At 47.1% G+C, this 26,078-nt stretch overlaps 1 protein-coding gene across 1 annotated transcript in view; it reads left to right on the top strand.

Moving 5' to 3' along the window:
* ADA2 (adenosine deaminase 2) overlaps window positions 1–25,726 on the top strand; it is a 62,804-nt gene extending 37,078 nt beyond the window's left edge. The window contains 13 exon segments of the mRNA XM_033118102.1: window positions 1,510–1,749; window positions 1,752–1,838; window positions 3,136–3,208; window positions 3,210–3,280; window positions 3,283–3,294; window positions 3,297–3,354; window positions 4,589–4,799; window positions 16,592–16,719; window positions 18,328–18,418; window positions 19,986–20,094; window positions 22,269–22,426; window positions 23,030–23,232; window positions 23,476–25,726. Coding sequence (XP_032973993.1) covers window positions 1,518–1,749; window positions 1,752–1,838; window positions 3,136–3,208; window positions 3,210–3,280; window positions 3,283–3,294; window positions 3,297–3,354; window positions 4,589–4,799; window positions 16,592–16,719; window positions 18,328–18,418; window positions 19,986–20,094; window positions 22,269–22,426; window positions 23,030–23,232; window positions 23,476–23,575 — 1,533 coding nt within the window. The 5' untranslated portion in view covers window positions 1,510–1,517 and the 3' untranslated portion in view covers window positions 23,576–25,726.
* Window positions 25,727–26,078: the final 352 nt, after the last annotated feature.

Here is a 26,078-nt window from a genome sequence, read left to right as displayed (position 1 = left end):
AACTGTGAGACTAGAGTAAATTGTCATCCACTTCCTTCTTAAAATTCCTTCTGGGTGTCTGATATACCCTAGAATAGTTGAATGCTAGTCATGGAAAGAATCTTGGATATAATGTATTTCAATGATTACCAAACTTTCCATTTTTATCATATCCCTGCACTTCTATTTACTTAATATTTGTCTTTAAATTAACTTGCTTTAAAATTTTTTTATTCAACCTAAACAGTGATATTTTGTATCACTGGTGATACATGTATCACGCTTTGAGAATCACTGATCTAGTCCAATTCACCCTTTTACAGGTGAGGCAACCGAGACCCGTAGACATTAAGTGATTTGCCCAAGGTCTCACAAAGAAATAATATTATGGGACTGTTCCTGAGGTCTCCTAATTTACAGTCTTGATTCTTTCCAGTATGACATATCATACTTTCAACTATGCAGAAACAATTCTGACATGTAATTCAAATAGATAACGCACATAAAGTGCTAAACATAATGTCTGGCAGGAAGAGACTCAGTAAATGCAAGTTTCTTTCCCTCCTCCCTCAAATCCTGCTCACTGACTACCTGGCCTAGCAACTCTCTGGAAGCTTTTAGGATTTTTTTCATGCTAATATTCTGTAGCTAATATGCTACATCTTGGTTTCACTGTTGAGTAATTGATGGTGCTGTGCTAAGTGCTCAACAAATCTGATCAGTCTAGAGATACAGGTCGTCAGTTTTGGAACAATTTCTTGTGTTTCCTTTATCATTTATTTTTATTATTTGTATTATTTATTTCCTTTTTTCTGCCATCTGTTCTTCCTTTTTCCTTCTGAAGTATCTGTTATTTGGGTGTTGGGTTTCTGAACCAATAACCATCTCATTTTCTCCTCTCCTATTTTGTCTTACTTTCTAAAAGATTTTCTTCACTTCCATCTTTTAATATTGGTAACTCAATTTAAAATTTTCAGCTTCATATTTTAATTTCTGAAATGTTTCTCATTCTGTTTATTTTTCTGTTCCTGTTTTATGGACTTTATAGCTTTTCTGATCTCTGTAAGGATATTAATTATAATTCTTTTGACTTTTTCTCGTATCTCCTGCATCGTCTCCATTTCCCTTTAGTTCCCTCTCTCTGTGTGTTATTTTTAAGTTTCTTTATCACGCTGGAGCCTTGCTTCATATGCATTGTGATACTTCGTTCTCTGGTTATATTTCAAAGTGAAACACTAAAAATCTTATTGCAATGTCTTGCTCTATGTGTGAGCTGGGCGTGGTGACCAAAAAGCTCCACTATAAAGAGGCCTCACAGTAACCTTTTATTTGGGAAACCTCTCCTTTTCTGTACTTTGGAGGTCTTTCTCTGGGGGGGTCTCAGAAAAGAATCCTTCAATGTGCTGCCTCCTGGTAATCTGAGAACAGGGTGTGAGAAGGAAAATCGACACTTAAATCTTTAGGTTTCCACTTATGTACTCCCCTTGTTTAGCTCCATTGAGTCTTCATTTGAGCAATTTCCTCTTCCAGGTGTCTCAATGTTGCTGGGTGGCCCATCTGGCTGGCCAGCCCTGCTCTCTCTGCTTTTGGCAGCCGTGATGTCTTTTTTCTGCTCAGCCATCTCCATAGATGAAGCACGAAAGCAGCTGTTAATGAGAGAGAAGATGATGCAGTTGGGGGGACAGCTGGTGCTGAAGAAAGAAGAGGAGCTGGCCAATAAGAGGCTCATGGCCCTCAAAAAGGCTGAAATGAAGCAGTTCATGAAGACCCAGACGTTCCACCCAGCATGCACTTTTTCCAGGCCAAGAATCTCATTGAGAAAAGTGAGGTGTTTAATATCCTGAAGAAGATGCCAAAAGGTAGAGGTTTGGGGGATGATTTTGGGGTTCTGGAAGGTAGGGAGACACTGAACTTAGAGCTGCTATTGTTCTAAATGGAGCTGAGAGAATGCCCCTCAGCTACTCTGTGCCTTGTTCTCGCTGGCCAACTAGGAAAGGTGGGTGTTCAAAGGTGGCTGTCGCTTCACCCTGGAACCAAAACCTGTTTCCTAGGGGACTCAGCCTCAGAGAGAGAGCAGGAAGCGGGCCCAGGAATACTGGTCTTTCCTGACAAAGCTGAAAAAGTGTCCGCCCATAAGATAGTATCGTGGGCCTACAGGACCCGAGTCTTCCCTTCGCATCTCCCCTTGCACCCCTTCCTTCTAGCCTTCTTCCAGGGGCTAAGTTACCATACAGGATACATGAAATAGTGTCCTAGATAGTCACATTTCCAGTAGTCTATTTCTACAGTATAAACACATTTCTTGGATAGTAAAATAATCATCCTGCACACAAAAGCAGCGCTTTGCAGCTTACAAGAACTTTAACTTTTTAATTTAATGTTATAAATAGAGAATAAAAAAATAGAAGCTGTGAGATTGGTAAAGTAGCATCCCCAGTGGAGAATGTAAGGTGTAGAGAAGGTGACACACCAAAACTCACACGCTGGGACACTTGCCAACGGGCCAGTGTCAAGGCCAGGTGCTAAGATGGAGCAAGAAAGACAGAAGGACAGTGTATACTGTGCCTTCAGGAGCACGGGTACAAAATTGGCAGCAGGTCTGAAGGACAAGCATAGGGCCCTCAGACAGTGAGACGTGCAGGTCAGCAGCTCCTGCGGGAAGTAAACGGGTGGGGCGCTGGGGGCAGGTTGAGGGGGTGCGAGTGGGAGTTGAGGCTCATTCTTATTACATCCCTTCATGCAGTGTTAGGGGGCAAGGGCTCATTTCAAAGTTTGGATTCTCAGTGGAGAGCTAGAAGCTGATATAGCCCCAGCTTGAACCCCAATCTTTTGCTTCCAAGCCTGATGCTCTTCCACACTACCATACTGCCTCTCTTGAATGACACCACCCATGGCTCCTAATGAGTGAGGGAGAGCCAAGGAAGCCCCATTTTAAACCAGATCGAAGAAGGCAGTGGTGGTCCTGGGGAGACAAGGCAGGCCTAGAGGTTTTTGAGCTAGAGGGGAAAACGTACATCATGTTCAGTTGTGAGGAACTTGGCCAGATGGAAATCCCTGTGCTTCCCACCTCTTCTTATCCATCTGCCTGTTCTCACGGCCTCCTCGGCCTGGCTTCTGGGCTCACCCCACACCTCGCCCTTCTTCTTCCTTTTCCAGGGGCTGCCTTGCATGTCCACGACTTCAGCATCACGAGTATGGACTGGCTGGTGAAAATGTCACCTACAGGCCCACTGCCATTTCTGTCTCACGCCAAATGGGACCCTGATGTTCAAATTTGCTCACCCCACTCCCCCACCCCAGCAAAATGTTCAGAGTGGATTTGTTGGAGAAGTATCGAAAGGGGCTGCAGAACGTCACTGAGTTTGACAACAGTGAGTGGTGGTTCAGAATGTGTCATGTGCCTGTCACAGGCGGGTAGTGTGCAGGTGTGTCTCCCTTGGGACAAACCCATATGTAAAGATGTGGCCTTAAAATAATCAAGAGGCTTTTCCTTTTAATTTTACTGGATACTTTGCTTTACAAAGGCACTCAACAGCTTTTCTGTCCCTAGGAAGTTCCTGGTACATTTGAAATCTAATTTGATCTGCAAAAGGTATTAACAGCAATACTGTGGTTACATCAAATGAAATTTGTCTCAATAAGAGCACACAGAAAAAAAAGTTCCCAGCTTCTGGAGTAATGACAGTCCTGCTGGTGGATGAAACAGCTTAAAAATATGACAGAGCAATTTCTTAATGAACAATACCTATAGTAACAATATAGGTATTAATTATTTTAACCATAGAACCATCTACAGAGTGCTTTCATGAGGTTATTTCCTTTTACAAATAAGAAACATGAAGTTCAGCATCGTTAAGGGAGCGGCCCTAGGCCACGCAGCTGGTAAATGGCTAATCAGGGATGCAGACCTGGTCATGGAGGGCCACGTCAGAGCCCCCGCAGCAGGGCTGCCAGAACAGAAAACCACAGTCTGGGTGACTTAAACAATAGAAACTTATTTTCTCACTGGTCTGGAGGCTGGAAGTCCAAGATCAAAGTATGGGCAGGTTTGGTTTCTCCTGAGGCCTCTCTCCTTGGCCTGCAGACAGTCACCTTCTGTCTGTGTCCTCACGTGGCCTTTCCCCTGGGCACGTGCACTGCCACTGTCTTTGACAACACTCCTATTGGATGAGGGCCTCACCCTTAGGATCTCATTTAACCTTAATCACTTCCTTAAAGCCCCCGTTTCCAAATACAGACATGCTAGGAGCTAGGGTTTCAATATATGAAGTCGAGGGGATACAATTCAGTGCATAACATCCCCCAAGAGAGCTTGGTCTAGGATGTAAGTACGGTGGGGTCAAATTGGCTAAGCATGCAGAGGGGAACAGGGAGCCTGGCTGCTGGGAACTTCCCACCTGAGCTCTCTCCTGGGGCGTACAAGCAAGTTTCAGGGTGGAGGCCTCCATCCAAGAGCCCGCATGCTTCCTTGGCCTCTCACCACTGCTCACTATGATGCATCCTGGTTTCTTCCGGGTGGCAGACACAAGGTGGGCAGGATTCCTGAAGGTGCCTGGAGGCAGGGCCTGAAGCACACCTGCTCAGCTCACCTCCTTTGTGTCCTGGACAGCCTCCTGAGGAATTTCACTCTGATCACCGAGAACCCCGAGGTGACTTATGCAAACCAAGATGTCGTCTGGTCCAAGTTTGAAACCATCTTCATTACGATCTCTGGCCTTGTCAGCTATGCACCGGTGTTCAGAGACTACATCCTGCAGGGCCTGGAGGACTTCTGCCAGGACAATGTCTTCTACCTGGAGCTCAGAGCCATGCTGCTCCCGGTGAGCCCATCTCCTCTCCGCTGTCCCGCTCTGGCTTGACTCTCAGGTCTTACCCTGTAGGTCTTCACAGACTCCCTACTCTAGTACCAGTCCAGGACTGAATGACAGCCTGTCCCCAAAGGGACATAGGCCTTTCCAGGGGCCACCATGAGCAAGGAAACCTGAAATGGACTGGGCTTGTCCTAGCCAAACCGTGAACATGACCTTCACTGCCTTTTTACCTCCCTTCTCTCATGGTCCCCCCTTCTCACCTACTTCGAGCTACACAGAGCCTCCTGGGTGTTCAGACGCTGAGCAGTGCCTTGTGCTTGGACCTCTCTTGATCTGTCTCCTTTCACGTCAAAAGTTAGCTTTCCTGAGTCCCTCCGGACAATGCTCTTTGTATGAGACAGCTGAAGAATCCGGTAAATGGCTCTAGGGGCGTTTAACAGTAGGAACTGGGAAGTCCCTGTGGGCCCTTTCTGTGGAGCTTGGTTGCATTTTATCTGGGGTTGTCTATGGGCAATGCTGCCATAACAGAGGAGCTGGGGGAAAGCCTTGCTCCCTCCCAGGTTTCCCATATGCCCATGACAGCGTCTCCTAGCAGAGCTCAGGGTATGGCTGTGGTGGACTAGCAGGGCTGGCTTAGGTGTCTGTGAGGAAGGTAAAGGCCTGCTGGCCCTTCCTCTGAGGCTGGGGCCCCTTCCTCTGCCATCGTCTGCTCTTGGTCCAGGCCCTGATGGCTCCTTGCACAGCGCTTTCCCCTCAGGGTACCACAGACTCTCCTTGTTTCCTATTTGGTCTACCACAGAAGTGTCCTCCCTGACTTCTCTTCAAATCACTTTACACCAACCTTTTCTTTAATCTCGGTGGAATAACGTTCAACTCTTTGACACCCCAACCCTATTACTCTTTTTCTTCCACAAACCTCTTCCTTTCTCCCTAACTCTTCCTTTCTTTCTCTCTCCCTTTCTTTTTTCACCTTTTCATCAAACACCCGCAAGCTTCCACTCTGTGTCAGGCACTATGCTAGGTGCTAGGTGGACAAAGTCGTAGAGGACAGAGCCCATGTCCTTAAGAAGGAATACAGTTTCTCTCTGGGAGACTCCTGGGTAAACCAATCCATGTGACAGATGTTCTTCCAGATGTTAAAGAACCATTTACAGGGTGTAGAGAGAGAACAAAGAAGGAAATGGCCAGCGTTCCCTGCCGGGTGCGAGGAAAGACTGAATGTGCGTTACAGAGGAGAGACAGCGCCCCGTGAGTCCTGGAGGACGAAGGCGGTTCGCTGAGGGGAAGGCAGAGGTGGCCGGAGGCATTTCCATCAGGGGAGCCGCGTGAACAAAGCGATAGACACTGTAGACACTTATTTGGAGCCTACGCGGGGCTGCAAGGAGCTCATCATGACTAGATCCTACGATTCTAGGAATAGGCACTGAAAAGAAGACCGGGAGGTGGACGGGCGCATTAGGAATAGTTTGGGTACCATGTTAAGGCTGTCTTCTGGAAGTGAAAGGGAGCCCCTGGGTGGTGGTAAGCAACAGAGTGTGAACACATCTGCAGCTTAGGAAGATCACTCTGGCAGCACTGGGGAGAATGGATTACAGTGTAAGAGTCCTCCTGGTGTAAAGGGGAGAGGACTAGAGCCTGGAAGACCAGTAAAGGGACCAGGGACGCTGCGGGTGTAAGATGAGGGCCCGAATAAAGACAGAGCAATGAGGAGGAGGAGATGGAAACAGCCCCGTGCAGGAGCACGAATCATAGGGCTGGTGACTTGACTACATGCGCGAGGATCCTACTGTGACTTGTTGGCATTTGGCCTGAGTTGATTGGTGGTGATATTCATGGAGAGAGGGAGTGCAAGAGGAGGAACAGGATAGGGAGGAAGAAATGATCGTTTTGGTTTTGAACTTGTGGAGTCGGAGGTGCCCACAAGATATCCACATGAAGATGTCAGGCGGTGGTTGAATACATGAGTTTGGAGCCCAGATCTAGCCTGGTAACATAAATTTGACATTTATCTGCAGAAAGACGTGATCATTAAAACGGAGAGCGGGTGAGGTTCCCACAGAAGATGTAGGATGAGAAAAGCAATAGGCCAAGAGGGAGCCCAGCAAACGGCAGCTAAGACGAGCAGTTTATGAAGCGCACTGGGAAGGAACAGTCGTGGAGACAGGAGGGCACGAGGATAGAGCTCTTCCAGGGCTAAGGAGAAGGGCTTTCACATGACAGTGCGAAGTCAAGAGAAATGTGCTGGAAAGAGCCCATTGGGTTTGGAAATTAGGAGGTCACTTTTGAGTAGTTTCAATGGTGTGCTGAGAAGGAGAAGCCCAATTTCAGGAATAGAAAAATGAAATGCAGGTGATAAATTAGAGCTGGGTTTGGCTGACTAAAGACCTTGCCTGTGATTTAAGGAAGGGAAAGACGGTGATAGCTGGAGAACACAGGGTCTAGGAGGGCCCTTTTTAGGGTGGGACTTACTTTGCATTCATAAGGAAGGAGCCTGGAGGGGTTAAAATAGAGGGGATAAAGAGAATGAGAGATGACAAGATGTTCCTTGGGACGAAAGAAGAGGTCACTCCAGCATGCAGGGAGTGAGACTGTCCTTGAACCAGAGAATGTTCGCCTGGAGGAAAGCAGGTGATGGGGCAGATACAGACATTGGAAGGGTTAAGAGTGTGGAGCTGAGGGAGGAAGTTCTGCCCGCCTCCCCTGTATTTCTGTAACAGGCAAGTCAGACATTCCCCAAGACAGAGGGGCAGTGAGGGGAGAGCAGTGGGTGTTTGGGAGAACGAACTGGGGGGTTATGGGGATGGATAAGTTGCTGATCCCAGAAGGGAAATCCTAGAGCTCTCAGGGCCAGCCTAGGATGGAGACCAGACCTCTAGTAGTCCATGCTGGTATGATTCCCTTCTGTACTACCCCCCTACAGGAATAGAAGATGATTTGATGGAGCCCCTGGTGGCAGGACAAACAACGTGGAAGAACTGGGGTGAGGACCTGCTGGCAATGCCTAGGGGGTGGTAGCAGGAATGCATAGTGGATGTCAGCTGGAAGGCACAGGGGTGGGCCCATGAGAAGGGCAGGCAGAGGGACACAAGGGAAAGGCACAGGGACTGGCGGGCAGCTGCTAAGGGAGTAAGCCACCTGGAATGACTGGCGGTGGGGAACAAACTGATGAACTGGGCTTTATCAGAAGTGGAGCTGCTTGGGTGATACACTCCGAGGTGAGACCCATGAAGTGTGGGGTCAAAGAGGAGTGTGTGTCCTTGGGAGGCCGCGTGCCCAGAAAAACCTAGGATGAAATGTCTCAGGACAAAGGCAGGAATTGGGGTGCAGGAGAAGGGGCCTCTTCTAAAGTTAGCTGAGGAAATGGGTCTTTGGAACACTCCAAGAAACGGTTAAAGATGACTTTGTTGGCTTGATTATAAGGAAGGAAGCTTGGAAAGAGTGAAATGGAAAGGACTAGGAAGAGTCCAAAAGAAGGGAAAACTATCCAAAATATCTATTAAAAAAAAACCCGAACAAACCTGGCTTAAGTCTTGCATTTGGGCCAGAAGCAAAGGCTGATGGGCATTTCCAGTACTATGAGATGGGTCAACCTCAGATTTACGGACGGTAGCTGGTAGAAACTCAGGCCTCCAGTTGGAGGGAGGCATTGATCTGGTGAGGAGAGCAGCTCTAGGTAAGTGCTGCTAGACACTTCTTTTGATCGGTCTATTGAAGAGAACTTTCCCAAAGATTTTTTTCCGGGTGTGGGGGGAAGATTGGGGTTGGTGGGGGTGGGCTGGATTTCTGAGTTGTCTATTTGCTGGTTTCACAAGAGTTTGTGCTTTTTAAAGGTTGTAAGTTGTTTGGGAAAAGTGACCTTTGGGTAGAGTTCTCTACATTGTATCCAAATTAGTCTTCTCATTCAGTCAAATATTTATTGAGTATACCAAAGCCTGACCTTCAAGTTTGTGGCAGGACCCACAGGATGGTGTTATTTTGGTTTTGTTACCATATTCTGCGATTTTATAGGCTCAGAAATTTTATTGTTTATTTACCCAGAGGTGGTAGGGCTCCAAAGGACTGAGACACATTGACCAAATTCATAAGAGACAGATGTATACATAAGAAAGTTCAAGTGCTGTTTTTCACAGAAAACTGTCTATCAGACCAGACGTTTATGCTTCCTGATTGGGAAATTCTCTCCTTGAAAGCAAATCTAACCATTCCTGAAGCCAGATTATAGCCAGAGGGTGTTGGGTGAGCCAGAAAGCTAATAAGCCCTGTCACTGAGTTCTGAGAATCTTAGGGAGTCCATAACAGTGTTCTTAACCTTTGGAAAATCTGATGAAAACTATCACTCTTTTCCCAGGAGGGAAAAAAACCCTACTAGAATAAATTGTCTATTGAAATGTTTTCACATGTATCCATATACATCTATAAAATGTTTCTGGAAACAATGTAATGTATAGCAACAGACATTTTTGCGTTCTAAAAAAAAAAAATCCGTTCTGGTTGGGATTCTTAAACTGACTTTACTACTCCCAGTTTGATTTAACGGGTTCAAGGATCCTCAAAGGAAGGATACACCTGCTCCAAGAACTAGTCATTCCAGTTTGTGGGTCAGTGCTCCTTTCTCTTCTGAAACAAAAGCTTCTTCAAGTCTCAACTCTCCCTTTCGTTGCATCCCGGACTGACCCAGCTTTTCCTTTAGATATGTTAATACCCTCCTTGAGGTTAGCTCAAGGTGTGTGTGTGTGGGGGGGGGGAGGGCGTAAGGAGTACTGTCTCAGGTGACAGTGCTTATCTCCACCACAATCTTATGTTTGTTTGATAGTTTAACTGGGAGTAGAGACTTGTATTTCTATATGAGTTCTTTGGAAGTGGAAATGAGGCGTACCTTTGTGCCTTAGTAGAGCTTTCATAAGTTTGGTGAGCAGAGTAAGTAAAGACCTGGGTACAAAAGAGAGGATCCAATCCATCGTCTATTAAGAGAAGGATTTCTGAAGGAGATGAGCTGACATCGGGCCTGGCCAGTGTAGGATATTAGAAACTACTCTTCCCAGAGTAATTTATTCCCATGTTTTGGCGTGGAAAACCCTTCTCTGTCCAAGCATGGGCTCCACGCCCTCTTAGCCCACCCTCCCCCTTGGCTCTGGCTTAAGCCCCACCTCATTGTGTGCCTGTGGGGGTCCGTGCCTTGCCGTAGTCTCCTGTAATGTTTATTTCCAGCACCCGCTTTGGTTACCTTGTGTTCTTTGTGTCATAACATCGAAACCCTGGTTTCCCCACTAGAGGGTGGGCTGTTCCAGACTGGCACCAGATCTCACATTGCCTGCTGTCCTCAAAAGGCACCAGTAGTGATAATCATGCTTGCTGATGGTCCTCGAACGTGGGTGTGCATGTGAATAATTCGGAGGTGCTGTTTGGACCCTGACCTCCCAGGATTCTAATTCTGTGCTCTTGGGTAGGACCAGGAAGCTGCAAAGTTTACCAGCCCCGCCCCCTCTGCCCGGTGATTCTGTTGCAGATGGTCTGACTGGGACCGCACTTGAGAAAGCAACTTCTTCACCTTGACCTTTCAAAGCACTGTATCCACATCGCCTCACTTGAGCCTTACAACAATCTTGCATTTTACAGATGTGGAAATTGAGGCTTGGAAAGGTCAAAGAACTTGACCAAGGTCATGTTGATGGTAAGAAGTGACGAGATGGAGGCTTTTTGAGCACTCTGGCAGCCACACTCCTCAAAAAGAACCCCCGAGCGGGCATCAGGCTTGATTCTCTAGTCCCTTCGCTGGGAAAACGAGACCCCCAGGTGCGCTAAGCTGATGCTTTTTCCGGGGCGCTGGACCCTACTAGGGGAGTCGCTTCCTGTTGGGCAAATCCTGGCTGCTTTCCCGGTGTGGGGAGTGGGGAGACTCCTCAGCCTTGGCGGAGCCTTGGGCCCTTGGCGGCGGAGGGCAGCAGTGGGAGGGACAAAATCATGGAGAGAGTTTGGGTCTGGGTTGGTTTGGAGGCTGTTGACTTTTATTTTGAGCCTGGTGGGGAAGTATTTGCTGAGAAATTGTAATGGAGGGACAGAGAAAGGCCAGAGCCTGGTTTCCTGTCCAGCCCTTCCCCTTTTCTGCGGCCAACCCAGCCCAGTGGGGAGACTTGGACTCCAGGGCATTTACCCTGGGACCCTGCCCAGCTCTTCCTCTCTCCCCACCCCCCTCCCTCCTCCCTCCTCCCTCCTCCCGCCAGCCTTCCTTAAAGGTGGAGAGCTGCTGGGATTTGGGATTCTGGTAGAGGCTGAGGGGGATGGGATTTGACCATTTGTTCTGGTCTGACCCTGGAACAAAGGCCTCTTGCCAATAGAGACTCTATGCCTTAATGCCCCCCATTAGCCCGAGTAGGGGAGCCATCCACACATTAACAACTAAAACCCGTCGGCTCTGGAATTCTTTTGCTGAGCCGCACCACCTCCCCCTCCTGCTTGTGGGGCTGATTCAGGGCCTGGGATGATGTTGATGGACTATCCTGGCTGCTCAGCCTCCTATTGTGTTACTAATACTCGATAACAAAGGCTACTTGCCTTTAGCGACAGTTGCTAGGCGGGTCTTATCTCCTGGGCTCCAGTCCCTTCCCCCACGGCTGGAATCTGAGGCCCGGACTGGGTCCCCGCCTGTCTTCAGAGTGGAGCTCTTATAGCCCAAGAGGGTTATCAACAGGAGATGGCCCTGCTGGCACTTACTGATGGGGGGTGGGGGGTCCTAAGGAAAAGACCGGTCAGTGGCAAAGAGGACCCATGACGGTCGTTCCAGACATTTCTTGGCTGCTGTCACTCGTGTAACAAGCAGTGCTCGAGCTCCCCTCACTCTCCACCCCCTGGGTTTTTTCTGGCTTCTTAGCAGACCCTTCATTAAAATTTCCACCTGGCTTTTTGCTGAAGTGACCACTGTTTCATGTTATTGGTGTTACTCTGCAAGAATATTAACAGAAGCATTTACTTACCATGCTGTCACTGTGCTGTTTACCTGTCTGTCAAATCAGCAAAAATAGTCTGCCTGAACCCTCGCTGTGCATTATACATTAGAATCACCTGGGGAAGTTAAAAAACAAACAGATTCCAGCCCAGAGATTCCCTGGGTAATTCGACTGTGCAGCCAGGGCCAAGACTCTGAGATCCCCTGACACTAGAGTATAAAGGTGAGGGCAGGTCGCTCATGTCAGGAGACACTCGGGGTCAGCAAGATTCCAAACCTCAGCAGACCTCCAGCTCCAGCTATGCAGTAGGACTGAGTTTCTTAACCTTTTTAAGTCTCAAAATTCTCATCTGTAAAATGAGACCTACCTAAGAGTATAAGTTAAGATATATGATATAAAGCTCTCGGCATATGCCTGGCACACAGTAGAAGCTCAGTTAATGCTTGTTAAATGAATCATGCTGTAGTGGTCAAAGCTATTTGCATTGGCAGTTAGAAATTCTGAGCCGTTCCTGGTCTGATGCAAACGAATTGTGTGACCTTGAGCAACTCTGCTCCCAAATTTCCCTTCAGTTCCTTCCAGCTTCAAAATTCTAGAATTCCATGATATCATATATATTATATTATATATATATATAATATATATACATATATTATATATACATATATAATACAACTTTTTATATATATAATATTATATATGTACATATATATATATAATACAACTTTGTAATCTTATATTGGCTTATAAAAGTAGTATGTAGTTTGAATAATTTCCCCACCAACTTACAGTTCCTCAATTAAACTATAATTAAAACTGAAATAGTCTAAATTGACTCCACTGTGTTTTTAATTCAAGAAGTCTTGTTACATGGATATAGCAGATTTCATATCATTTAGTCTCAGATGAATGACTGACACAATCTTCTTGAACTTGCAGATCGTTCAATTCTTAGATCTTCACTCATCTTCCTAGGACAACAGCAGATTTTGAGTTGTTTTTCTATATCTGGTGCTAGATTGGTAATCATAATAGTAGTAATAGTTATCATCTCTAAGTGCTTTACAAATATTAACTCCTCTGGTCCTTGCTACGTATGACCTTATGAAGTGTGATTGCTTTGGGACAGATTGTATCTCCACTGGGACCTGGAGCCCAGGAGACTGACCAGAAGCCCCAAATGGCTGACAGGTTTCCTGCAACACCTGGCTTCACAGCAGGGCGCTGAGCACAGAAGCTGGGAGGCTGGGAGGCGTCGTTTGTCTTCCCTGGGAAGCGGCTCTTGCTTGTTGAAGTGGGGGTGCTCTTGAGCGTTCAGATGCTGTCCTAGGTGCTTCCATTACCTGCAGTTTCTTGGCCAGAGGCTCAGGAGACCAGGAAACACTTTGGATGTGGCTTCAGCCTCTTTAGCCCCAGGAGCCAGATCCCTCCTCTGCGGCTCTCCTCTCCGTGGGATTGGAACTCCAGGCTTCTCCAGTGATAAGTACTGGAATGACAGAATTGATGATTTGGAACCACTACGCTATGCAAGCCCCCATCAGGCCTCTGGTTGCATTATTTGCATATCTCTACATACTTGATTAATCTGTCAGGGATCATCTTTTAGGCAGAATTGCCACTTGTTGATTTTTTTTTAAGGCGGGCACAGCTCACAGTGGTTCATACGAGGATCCAACCGGCAACCTTGGTGTTATTAGCACCACGCTCTAACCAACTGAGCTAACTGGCCATCCCTGTTGATTTGTTTTTAAAATTTCTTTCTTTTTGTCTCCCTTCTGTTTTGCTAGCACTGCTCCACCAGCATCCATCTATTCATCCTTCTCTAAAACATGCTGCCAGGGGCTTAGTACTTTTGAAACTCCAAGGGGACAGCACTCTTCTTAAGTTAATGCTTATTTATGGAGCTCCCACTTTGGTGCTATTGGAGGGGAGGTGGGAAGATCAAAACTACCCCCAGGGCTTTACCAGCCAGTGGCGGTGTCTGGGCAGGTGGCACAGTAATGACCGCAGTCAAGGCATGGGTGGAATTCTGTTCTTCCCTTCTGCAGATCAGGTGGGTAATGCCAAGTAACAGTTCTGGGTTGGGTTAACGCAGCGGTTCTCCAACTTTTACACTAAAAAAATTGTTGAACGTCCCAAAGAGCTTTTGTTTTTGTGGTTTATATCTGTTATACCCTGTATAATATAGCCTGTGTTAGAAACTACAACTGAGAAATTTTCAAAGCTACAAGACTACACAAGCACACAGTCCATTATTTGTCAGAGCAGTGTTGTCAAACATGGTGCAGCTCTGGAAAATTCTGAACACTCATGAGAAAATAAGAGTGTAAAGGACAAATAACATCTTAAAGTTTTCATGAATGGAGTTTTGACTTTTTATACTGCCTGAAAAAATGTAGGGCCCACAGGGGTTCCCCAACCGTACTTTGAGAACCTCTGGGATACAGCATATAGGTTCTTGCAGCATCAAGGATCTGAAGATTCTAACAGTGCCTGAAAGTCTGTTTAAGCCTTGATCAGTGACAGGAAAAGTTCTCCTTTTAAAAATCCTTGGTAAAGCAGGAGAGAAAGAAAGTAACTTTTCCTTTATCTTCTTGGTTGTATTCTTGGGGGCTACAAATTAAACTGATGAAAGCTATACATCAAAAGGAGAAAAGATACAAATTTTATTCGACATTAATATTTAATTTTTATGTGCATGGAGGCCTTCATAGAAAAGAGGTGAAGACCCAAAGAAGTGGGTAGACCAGGTGCTTACATACTATTTTAAGAAAAGGAGATAAATGGTGGAGAAGTGACAAGACAAAGGAAAAGGGGTTTGGGCTTCTAGGGGCAGTAAACTGTGGGAAGACAGACATATGGGGAAATAATAGACAGTCAAAGTTATTTTAGTAAGGTGTGTTTGTGCAGACCCACCTCGCTGCTGACTTTTTGTCTCTGTGATAAGGGTTGTCCTGGCACAGGACAGGGGAGGTGGGCACCTCCACAAACAGAAATTTGTCCTGCTTTCAGGCAGATAAGAGGAGGGCAAAGAGCTCTGTCTGTATTTGCTGCTGCTTAATTGCCTTCAGCTTAAAATAATCCTTTTGGAAAAGTGGCGTATTTGGGATGGCATACAATCAGGCTGTGATCATACATACTACTCCCCTGCAGTGGCTCATAACACTAAGGGGCAATACTAGACCTTGAGCCTAGCACCCACGGTTCTCCCCTCTGGAAAGGCCTGTCAGCCTTAACAGTCAGAAAGCCTGAGACGTCCACCCCGAGGCTAGCAATCAGGAAAATTCCAGCTGCGATCAGCGGGCCGGGTGGGCTGTGGAGGGGAGTGTATAGAGTGCCAGGCGTCACTGGGGCGGGCAGCAGGAGGAAAGGGAGAGCAAGGCGAGTGGGGCAAGAGAAGGGGCTGGAAACAGCTGCCTGCTCACCCCACTTCCCGAAACCGAAACCGGGGCAGCAGAGCAGAACAGACGAAAGAGCAAAAAGGCCGTTCTGTGGGCCTGAGCAGGAGAGGCCAGCTGGGGGTGCTGACCAGGGACAAAGGGCAACTCCTGCAGTAGTGCAGCCCGGGGGACGTGGGAGGCGCCCTGGGCTGGGGAGAGTGGTGGGCATTGAGAAGACAGCGTCCCGCTGCTATGATGCCAGGGGAGCAGGAGCTGACCGCAGTGAGGAGAAAGGATTTTTCTTCTTTACGGCAATGAGCTCCCGTCCTGCCTCTCGCTGCTGCCGCTCCCTGAGCCCCATCTGCCTTGGCTCTGTGTGGAGCCACTGCTCCCTAGGCCAGGTCTAGCAACCCTTTAGCCACAGACCACCTGGAATGAACGTGTTTGCTTGAGAGCAGCCTCCCTCTTTCTGTTTATCAAACCCTACTCACCTCACCCCAGGGCCATGTCCCCCGGGAAAGCTTCTCTGATCCTATCCAGTTAAACAAACCCCTTCTTCCTCTGAGATCCCATGTACCTCCAGCATTTAATTCTACCTGCTTTATATCATAAAAATGGGGAGAGTCTGTCTCTCCACTAAATTGCAAACTCCTTGAGGCCAGGCATCCTGTCCCATTAGCATTTGTTCATGTCCCCCAAAGCCTAGCCCAATTCCTAACATACTGCAGGTGCTTAATGCCCATGAAAATAACTAGAACCTCCTGCATATCATTTCTTCCCATCCTGGCTCACCCTACAGTCTCGGCAGAGATTCCCACACCCTGTCCTGACCTAGAACTGCCCAAACACACTACCCCCCGGAGGGAGGTGAGACCTGGGCCAGGGACGGGGAGGCTGAAGGAGCCGCAGGGATGAGCCATGGCCCCAGCCCAGTGCCCCTGACAGAGGCCTGGAGTGGCCCAGCTGCCAAGTGTCACTTTAGAGAGGACGCCTTCACACTCCTTCCTCAGTATGCTTCTCCCTCTCCCACTGCATCTTTGTCCTTCGTTTTGACGACTGTTTGTTCTGGCTCTTCTAACCATGTCTCTTTTGGGGTCCCTAGTGGCTGTGGCCACCTCAGGTATGTACCACTCAGGTGGGAGAGGGGACATGAAGGAGGTCCTTGGCTTGTGTCCTTGCCTCAGCTGACTTATTCTTCCTTCATTATACAAGTACTTACTGAGCACCTGCTATGTGCCCGGCACTGTCCTAGGAACAGGGACACAGCAAGACAGGCAGCTATCCCAGCCTCATGGCATCAACGAGCATTGTCCCAGGGGGACCGAGGACTTCTGATAAATGTCAGAGACCATCACAGGCATTGAACAAATAAATTGCCAAGTGCAGCCTGGTGTTAGAGGTGCTTGGTAGTGAAAATGCAGTTGTGCTCTGCTCACCTCTGCTGTCTGTTTGGGACCACGCTTCTTTCCCCTCCCAGGTGTATGAACTGAATGGGACGATCCATAACCAAGAGTGGTCAGTGAAGACCTACAAAGAAGTGGCTTGTATGTTTGCAAAAAAGCATCCTGGGTTTATTGGAATCAAAATCATTTATTCGGATCACAGGTGAGAGAAAAAATGGCTGAAACTGCAAGAGTTGGGAGAATGGGATGTAGGCGGAGCCCCTAGGCGGGGAAGGGAGAGGGAAAGAGAAAGGGGTGAGAAGGGAGGCTGGGGGCCAGAGACCCCTCAATACCAAAGAGGTGTGGGCTCAGCATGTGCACTTGTGTGTGAGTGCAAAAACCTATCTCTGAAATCACGTGTAGTTCCAGTCTTTACAACAAGACTGAAATGAAGAACTGGAGCGATTTTCCAGATAATTCTAGGTTGTGATCCCACATCTGCCTGGGTGACTCAGTTTGGGTATGTTATTGCCTGAATATTCAGATAATTGGCCCGTTTCTTTGTTTCAATTTGCCACGGGGATTCTGTCTAAAATCAACCATGTGATGTGTGTGGCCATATGCGGGGCCTTGATTGGTAACCAGGCCCTGAGTGACAGCTGTCTCAGCCTGTGTGTGGAGACCTCAGAGTGCGCGCACATGTGTGTGTGTCCTGTTGGTTTGAAGAAGGATCATTCTTTTCCTAAGCAAGTGCAGAAAACCTTATAGCTTAATTTTCTTCCAGATTTTACAAAAGTAAGCGCTCTCTCCTCTTGTCAAAGAGCAGGCAATCTAAGGCCTGTGACCTGGCCAGAGCTGGAGATGCAGGGGTAGGAGCCCGATGGGGGTCACACCTGTCAGGGCAGGGGGAGGGCCTGGGCTCTGGAGGGCAGTCAGACTTCCCAGGAGCCTCCTGCCCTCCTGTGGATCCTCAGGAGCTGAGGCCGCACCTGTGTGCTGGTCAGCCAGGATGGAGCTTGCAGGATGGGCCCATCGGTTCTGCTCAGAGGCAGGAGGATGTTTGGGCTGAGCTGCAGTGTCCCTATGGGGCTCTGCAGACGAGGGAATGTGCAGGTGTGGGGGGACAAACAGGTCCACAAAACTGAGGACTGGAACAAGTGAGCCAGCTGCTGGGCAGAGACCTTCCTCCCATCATGGAGTTGTTCCAGGCCTTTTTTTTGGTGCATCTATTGTCATGCTGCTTGTTGTGTCTCTATGCTGGACTTGAGGGGAGAGGGGTGCAGAGCCAGGTAAGAGCCTGGTTACGTGCTTTCGGGAGTGCCCGGCTCTTGCTGACTTAATCAGGAAGAGAACATGTAGTTGTCAGGTCCAGCTGACCCACAGGGACTTGGGAGACCTGTGGCATAGGTGTCCAGTGAACAGAGAGCTGGCCCCTGTACTGCACCCACTTCCAGGACCCACCTTCTTGGAGATGCAGGTCAAATTTTGGACAAGGCCACTTTGCTTCATGCAAATGTAGGTCAGTAAAACTTGTCTCATGGGTTCCTTTACCTCACCTGCTTTTCAGAGACTGTGGGTCCCTCTGCAGCCAGCCAGGGAGGGACTTAAGTGAAATATCTCTTAGCTGTAGCTACTTAAAGGGATCACAATAGCCCAGCTGGGATGGGTCATGGGGTCAGTGGTGCTGAGGGTTTGGGAAATGTTTGCCACGTATCCTGGACTGGACCAGACTGACCAGCCGCAGGCACCAAGGGAGCGGCCGGGTGGGGCGCACGGCTCCCTCAGCACCGAGTCACGTTGTCTCCCATGCTTCTCTCTGTCTCTCTCACAGATTCAAAAATGTGTCCCTCATCATGAAATCCGTCCAAACAGCCATGACACTTCGAACCAGATTCCCCAGGACGGTGGCAGGGTTTGACCTGGTAACCGTCTGCGCAGCAAAGCATCTCTTTGTGAAGGGCAGGGCAGCGCCCGTGAGACCCTCTGAAGAGGCACAGGCTGCCAAGCCAGGCCTGCTCAGCGTTCAGCGCTGATCCTACCAGGGGTTTGCAGGGGTCGGACAGCCACCAGCGAAGGGAGAGCAGGGAAGGCCAGACTGCTAAAAAGGAATAAGGAGGGGAGTTGGGACGATGTGGATGGACGGGTTTGTTCCCATCCCCTGCCTTCTGCCGCTGTTACTAGCCTCTGCTCACCTGCATCTGCTCTCCTTCTGCTCCCCCAGCCACGTATGAAACTGGGCGTCCATAGGTGGTGTTGCCCTCTCACCCAGTCAAAGCCATAGACGTGCTAACAGCCAGGCCACACGTCCCCTGTGCTGGCTCGTTACTCTCATTAAGGAAGCTAAATTAATTGGGACTAACTGGCTAACAGGACTGACGCCCTCTTACAGAATCTGACGTTTTACTGGAGACTGTGCATTTGCTTGCAGGTCAACCAAGGAGTAGATTTCAAGCAATTGTTTTGTTTGGATCCAGGATGTCCTCTGGGATCCTTGGGGGTGTCTCAAAGGATCTGCTCTCCAGAAAGGGGCAGAAGCCCCTCCCACCTCCGCTTTTCCGTCTGTGTGCAGCACTGACACAGGGGCCTGAGCTGCAGAGCCTGCAGTGTAGAGCTTCTGGAAGAGTCCGTACAGGACTGTAATGGACAAATCCTCATGGGAAACTGGGGTTCGAGGGGGGACAGGTAGTTGTTCAAGGGTTCACTTGCAAGTTTCTTTCAAGCCTACACTCCATTCTATCATGTTGAGTATCCATATTTGCTTTATTATAAAAATGTGTCATTGCCCTCCTCCAATTATAATTGGCGTTTTGAAGGAGGTACCCCTTTTGCCCTAAGGCACTCTTACTACCAGCTCACAGCTAGCTACAAAGCCCCAGGGCACATGTGGCTTAGTTGAAAAGCATGATTTGGGGTGGTTGCTGTTCTGGTTAGTTATAACTGAGTGGCTGAGTCACAGGGGGACTCTGCCAGGAAACTGATCCACCTGGGGACCCACCGGGGATGCGTGGCCGAGCTGCATCCCGAATCCTCCCAGTCCAGGGCTCTTCTCTCGCTCCCTCACTCTCTCTCTGTTTCTTTCACTGTCAGTTTCTCACTCTCTTGTTCTCGCTTTGTCTCTCTGTCTCTCTTATTCTCTTATTCTCTGTATCTCTTGTTATTTCTCTTGCTCTCTCTCCTTACTGTTTCTCCCCACCAAGGAGCTCAGGGTTAAAGCTCAGGGCTTGGAAGGTGGTGTGAGAAGACAAGATGGGAGGGACCGAGAGGCTACCAGGTACAGTCTCTTACTCAGGGGGAAATTTGGGGCAAGAATGCGCTCTCTTTTCTGTCCTAATCTGCTACTGGTCATTCTTAAAGGGCTGGACAACTAACGCCTCAAGGAGAAGTGGCAGGGTACAAGGAAGGGTGTTCACAGGCTGCCGGCAGCACCAGCAGCAGAGTGAGACATGGGACAAGCAGAGGGCTCCACTGTCCCTCCTCTCTGTCCTGCAGGTGGGGCGTGAGGACACTGGCTACTCCTTGTACTACTACAAAGAGGCTTTGATGATTCCAGCCTCACAAGGCTTCAAACTGCCTTACTTTTTTCATGCCGGAGAGACAGGTAAGCCATGCGGCGATCATCGGGGGACAGAGGTGGGCATGGATGGGAGGTCTGCTCATTATCACTCAAGACAAGTGACAGGACACTGGGGCAGTAGCGTTATAGTCAGTAGTCGCTTCGTGGCACCTGGCCATTTCGTATGTGCCATCTCATTTAATCCTGACAACAGGGTTAAATGCTAATACTAATACTAATAAAGTATTGGGCACTTTACATGTATTATTTCTGACTCTCACCCCAGTCCTGCTAAGAAGGTGTTCTTATCCTTATTTTATAGACAAAGAGCTTAAGTCTCCAAACATAGTACAATCAGTCCAAGGGTAAAGAGCTGTAAGTAGTGCAGTTTGTATTTGAGCCGTTTCTGATCTCCAGTTTATAATGAGAGAATTGTGCCTGAGAGGTTAGCTCACCTGTTCACAGCCGCACAAACAGGGACCAGACCCAGGCCTGCCCTGGCATCTAGGAGGCTCTGTCCAAACTCATCAGTGCTGAAGAGGAGACCTTGCCCTGCCCAAGCACCCGACTGCTACTGTTTCTGACATGCCATTAACCCAGCATGTCGTTGTTGCCCAAAGCTCAATGCGAGAGCTTGGTCAGCTTTCAGCCCCTGCCATCTTTCAATTCTTAAAACGTGTAAACCTTAACCAAAGGAGTCTCAGATCATGGCTGCAATTTCACGTCAAAATGAAGATTTGGGGGGACTAGACAAGGAGGAAATCTTGGTGCTGACCCCCTTGGAGATATGAGGAACTTGAATTTCACAACCTTGGTTTATTACGCCACCTCTCAGAGGAAGGTGCATTTATCTCTTTTTCTTGACATTTCAAGTCAATTTAGATCCAATTTAGATCAAAGCTATTCCAGGAGATTTAAATAATTGTGACAGGATTGGGTAAGGGGGTTGGGAGTTGTTAACCTTGAAGAACTTGCGATCTAGTTGGGAAAATCATACTTACTGTGTGAAATCATTTCAACAGTGTGAAACACTAACGCAGGATCCAACCAAATTCCAAGATGAATGGTCCTAGGAGAAGATTTTGCTAGGACGTGGGTATTTAATACCCAAGACTAATGTCCTTATTTATTTATTTATTTATTTATTTATTTTTTATGTTTTAAGAAGAAATCTTTGAAAAGAACACACTAGGTAGGAAACCAGTGAAAATCCACCTAAAACACATGCCCTAATCAGCAAAGGGAATTCTTGGGTTTTATTCCTAATAGACAAGTGGAATTTTCATATTTTACACATGGATCAACTAGGATGCTTTTGGCTACCAGGAATGGAGTACACACATCCATTTTACAATAAGGTCATCTATTATCTCTCATAATAAGCAGCCTCTGCTGTCCTCACTGAGTCTGGGATTTCACCTTACTTAGCCATGGGATAGTGAAGTCACCTTCAGAGATGACCACATCCAATGAAGCAAAAGATGAGAAGTTTCCTCCAGTGCATCTCTTTTTATTAGGGAGGAAGCCCCCAGAGTTCCTCACAAATAACCTATCAGGCCAGCACTAGGACTATCCTAGCTGCAAGGGAAGCTAGGAAAGTCAGGACCTGTCATTTTCACCCTCTAAGTAGGGCCCTACCAGCAAGGAAAGTGAGTGAGGGTGGCTGGTGAGTAGGCAGCCAGTGGCGTCTGCCACTGCTTCGTTCATGCTGGCCATTGCAGTCTTGCAATTGATATTGTCCCAAGTGGATTGTTAAAGATACAAAGTAAGTACATACAAATAATTATATTGACAGACTCTGCAACACATTGTTATAAAGATTATAAACATAAAATTCCCAGAAAATAGTACTGGGAACAAAACAAAAAAAAAAAAAGGAAAAGAAAGAATACAGACTGTGGGGTCAGATAGATCAAGGTTTTAAACACAGTTTTGCTGCTTGCTAGCTGAGTACCTTTGTTCAATTTATAAAGCCTACGTGCATTTCAACTTCGTCTGTTACATATGAGTACACATACATGCATTCATACATACACACGTATAAAATAAAGACACACCTAACATTGTTATAAGGAAGATGTGTGTGTGTGTGTGTGTGTGTGTGTTTGTGTTAATGTTTATTTATGTTCCTTTTCTTACTTGGGGGGGCTGGAGTCTTTATCTGAGAATGATCCAGGGGTCAGATCCGGATGGACTGAAGACTACCCCTTTATCCCCAGACTGGCAGGGTACATCCATAGATAGAAACCTTCTGGATGCCCTCATACTGAATGCTACCAGGATTGGCCATGGATTTGCTTTGAGCAAACACCCAGCAGTCTGGACTAACTTATGGAAGAAGGACATCCCCATAGAAGTCTGTCCCATCTCCAACCAGGTAGGCATGACCCATGGGACCCACCCAATATGAATTTCTCCCCCAACTACAACGTCTGCTCTAATTTTCCGACTTTTTCCTGTATAACTGCTCTCTCCTTAACTCACCTGTTTTATATATTCCTCCACACTCACACTCCCATTACTGAAGTTATTTAGAAATGGCCCCTTACTTAAATCATTCATAATAATGAGGCAGCAGCAAGGGTCCTGAGTGGGGCAGAATTTTGGGCAAAGCTGTGGACAAAACTAGGGGGACACTGAGGGAGGCCAGTGAAGGGGCGGTGTTGTAGGCACGGCCATTCCCGCCGTGCTGGGGCCCTCTGTGAGCCTGCCTGTGTCGCTGTGTTCAGAGAGCTGCTCTGAGCAAGGCCGAGAGAGACCAGATGCTTGTGCTGATGATGGACTCGGAGAAAATTAGGAAGAGCACGGGAACTGGCTCTGTTCCTGTGTTAGGACTTCACCCAGAAGTCACCCCAATGTCCAGGATGGGGATGGGGATAAGAAAGAAGCTGATTATGTTTATGCTTTGTGGTCTTTCCTTCCTTGTGATGGCTTTTCATGGATCAAAGTTTTTCTTTCTCCTTTGCCTCCTATTGGGCAGGTTCTGAAACTGGTGTCTGACTTGAGAAACCACCCTGCAGCTGTCCTCATGGCCACTGGGTTCCCCATGGTGATCAGCTCTGATGACCCAGCTATCTTTGGTGCAAAAGGCTTGTCCTATGATTTCTATGAGGCCTTCATGGGCATTGGTGGGATGACGGCCGACCTGAGGACACTCAAACAGCTGGCTATGAACTCTATCAAGTGAGTGACCCGTGTACCTCCCAGGTCCCCGCTCCCTCTTCCATCCCACAACTTGTGTTTACCTCCGTTAGAGGTTTGGACCAGAAGCCTGGAAAGTTTGTGTGGGTTTTCTCCACGTTGTTTTGTTATTGCTCTTGGGCTGGGGAGACATATGTTTCTGCAAGCATCTGAGATTCCCTCATACTTTCGTCCTGCTCCCCAACCCCTTCCCTGGGGCTGACCTGGGTGCCTCTTCTCCTGCAGGTACAGTGCCCTGTTGGATAGTGAGAAAAAAGCTGCCATGAAAACCTGGGAGGAGAGATGGAATAACTTTGTAGCTGATCTGGCCAGGAGGCCAAAGTGAGATGACAGCCATTTATTAACCCGTTCCTCTGCTTCCCTCCACAAGCTGTCTCCACTTTCTCTAAATCATTCTTGAATCCACTCCAGTATAGTTTCCGCCTCCATTTCTTTATAAAAACTGACCTTGTGAAGGTTATCAATGGCCTCCATGTTACTCAACATCTCAGGAACACCTTGATCAGTTGACTGAACTCATCTTTTTGAAATATTTTTCTCTCTCAACCTCAGGAATATCAACTTTCTTTTTGGTTTTTATCCTTTTTCTCTGGCCTGGCATCTGGGTCCCTTTTCCAGATGGTCTTTCTCTATCTGATCTCTGTGTTGCGTTTTCTCAGCACTTACTCCTTCCTCTCTTCTGTTCTTATCTCTTTGTTTCTCTCCCCTTCTTTTCTCCTCTTTTCTCACTCAATACTGTTTTACTAGGTAGCCTCATTAATTCTTTTGCTTTTAAATACCATTTATTTGCCGATGATTCCCAAATTTATTAATCACTTAGACAGCTCACAGGAATCTCAGAAACCTACTACGAGCAATTTTGAAATCTCAATCTCTTCCCTTTCAACCTTTCCCTGGTTTTTCCCATCTTGGTAAGTGGCACCTCCATCCATTCCACCCAGTTGCTCAAAGCAGAAATTTCCAGTGAAATTCTTCATACTGCTCTTTCCCTTGCTCCCTACATCAAAATGAATCTTGAATACATCCATGCCTCTCCACCTCTTTTGGCTGAGTTCCAGCAGCTGTCACCTCTTGACTGAATTACAGTAGCCTTCGAATTGAGCTCCGCTTTCGTCTCTTTGCCTTTTCCAATTCACTTTTCACAGAGCAATGACTTTTTAAAAATTAAATTAATTCAGGGTACTCCATTGCTTATAACTCAGTGTACTTACAAAATTCCAAATGTCTCAACAGGGCATAGAGCATCCTGTTTAATCTGGATCCCTTCCAGCTTCATCCTACACCAGTTGTCTCTAATGCACCAGACTCTGGCCACACTCTCACTGGTTTTTGTTCCTCAAATATCCTAAGCTCTATCCTGCATCAGAGTTTTTCTCATTATCTCTGCCTGGAATGTTCTTTCTTTCCACTTTTGTCTAACTAACTCCTGTTCACCCTTTGGGTTTCAGGTTTCATGTCACTATCTCAGAAAGGTTTCCCAGACCCTCTAATCTGTTTTCTCTCATGGCACCTTGCTTATTTCCTTCTTATTACAATTTGTAATTTTATATTTATTTCTGTGTTCATAGTCTTCCTCCCACTATAAGCTCCATGTAGGCAGGCACTAATGATTATTTCATGTACATTATAAACCCAGAGCCCAGCTCCATGCCTCAAACCTAGTCAGGACTCAGTGAACGATGTGTTGAATGAATGGGCTTAACTTGTATGTATTGAGCTGGTTGCTAAGACAGGAGGGAGCAGAGCAGAGTTTCCCCAAACAGAAGACCTCATGTGATCAGATTCTGGCTCCTAGCCTGGTCTTTGGGAGAAGGGAGGCAAGAAGCCATCCCTGTCCTCACTTGACTAAAGATGTGAAAGAGAATCAAAGACTTCCTTAAAAGTCCCAAGTGAATATCTTCTCATCCATCATCCCTCACCTGCATCTGAGCTCTTAGGCAACAGCCTACCATCTCTGCATGTGTAGTCTATCACTACAGGCTGATACCCAGATGAGACAAGGTGACCTCTAAGATCTTGTTTAATTCTGAGGGTCTTTGATTTATTGCCTTAACCAATTCTAGTAGAGAATGCATAGGTCCCAACTCAGCTGACTTACATTTAATAAATGGTAAAAATGGAATTTAGCAGAGTGGGCTTCTGTAACAAGTTGCCATGGCTACAGGAGTCTCCCAGGAGAGTAAGGTCTCTGGCCTGGACTGTGTGTGATCTCTGATTTGGCAAAATAAACCAGCTATAGGCTTGCCTTCTTGCTTGGTTCAATAGGTTGAGTCCTAGCAGATAACTAGAAACACCAACAGAACCAGACCCTGAGTTATGAAGATCTGGGAAACAAGTTGTAGCCCCCTCAGACCTGAGTAATGGTTCTTTTTTCTTTTTTTTTAAATTTATTGGGGTGACAATTATTAGTAAAATTACATAGATTTCAGGTGTACAATTCTGCATTACATCATCTATAAATACCATCGTGTGTTCACCACCCAGAGTCAGTTCTCCTTCCATCACCATATATTTGATCCCCTTTACCCTCACCTCCGACCCCCCACCCCCCTTACCCTCTAGTAACCACTAAACTATTGTCTGTGTCTATGAGTTCTTGTTTCTCATTTGTTTGTCTTGTTCTTTTGTTGTTTTTGGTTTATATACCACATATCAGTGAAATCATATGGTTCTCTGCTTTTTCTGTCTGACTTATTTCGCTTAGCATCATACTCTCAAGATCCATCCATGTTGTCACAAATGTTCCTATACATCTTTTCTTACTGCCAGATAGTATTCCATTGTGTATATATACCACAACTTCTTTATCCATTCATCTATCGAATGAC

Source organism: Rhinolophus ferrumequinum, chromosome 10 (genome assembly GCF_004115265.2).
Source record: "Rhinolophus ferrumequinum isolate MPI-CBG mRhiFer1 chromosome 10, mRhiFer1_v1.p, whole genome shotgun sequence".
In the NCBI taxonomy this organism is placed as follows: Eukaryota; Metazoa; Chordata; class Mammalia; order Chiroptera; family Rhinolophidae; genus Rhinolophus; species Rhinolophus ferrumequinum.
The sequence above is the reverse complement of the archived record's forward strand: the minus strand, read 5'-3'. Positions and strand labels throughout refer to the sequence as shown.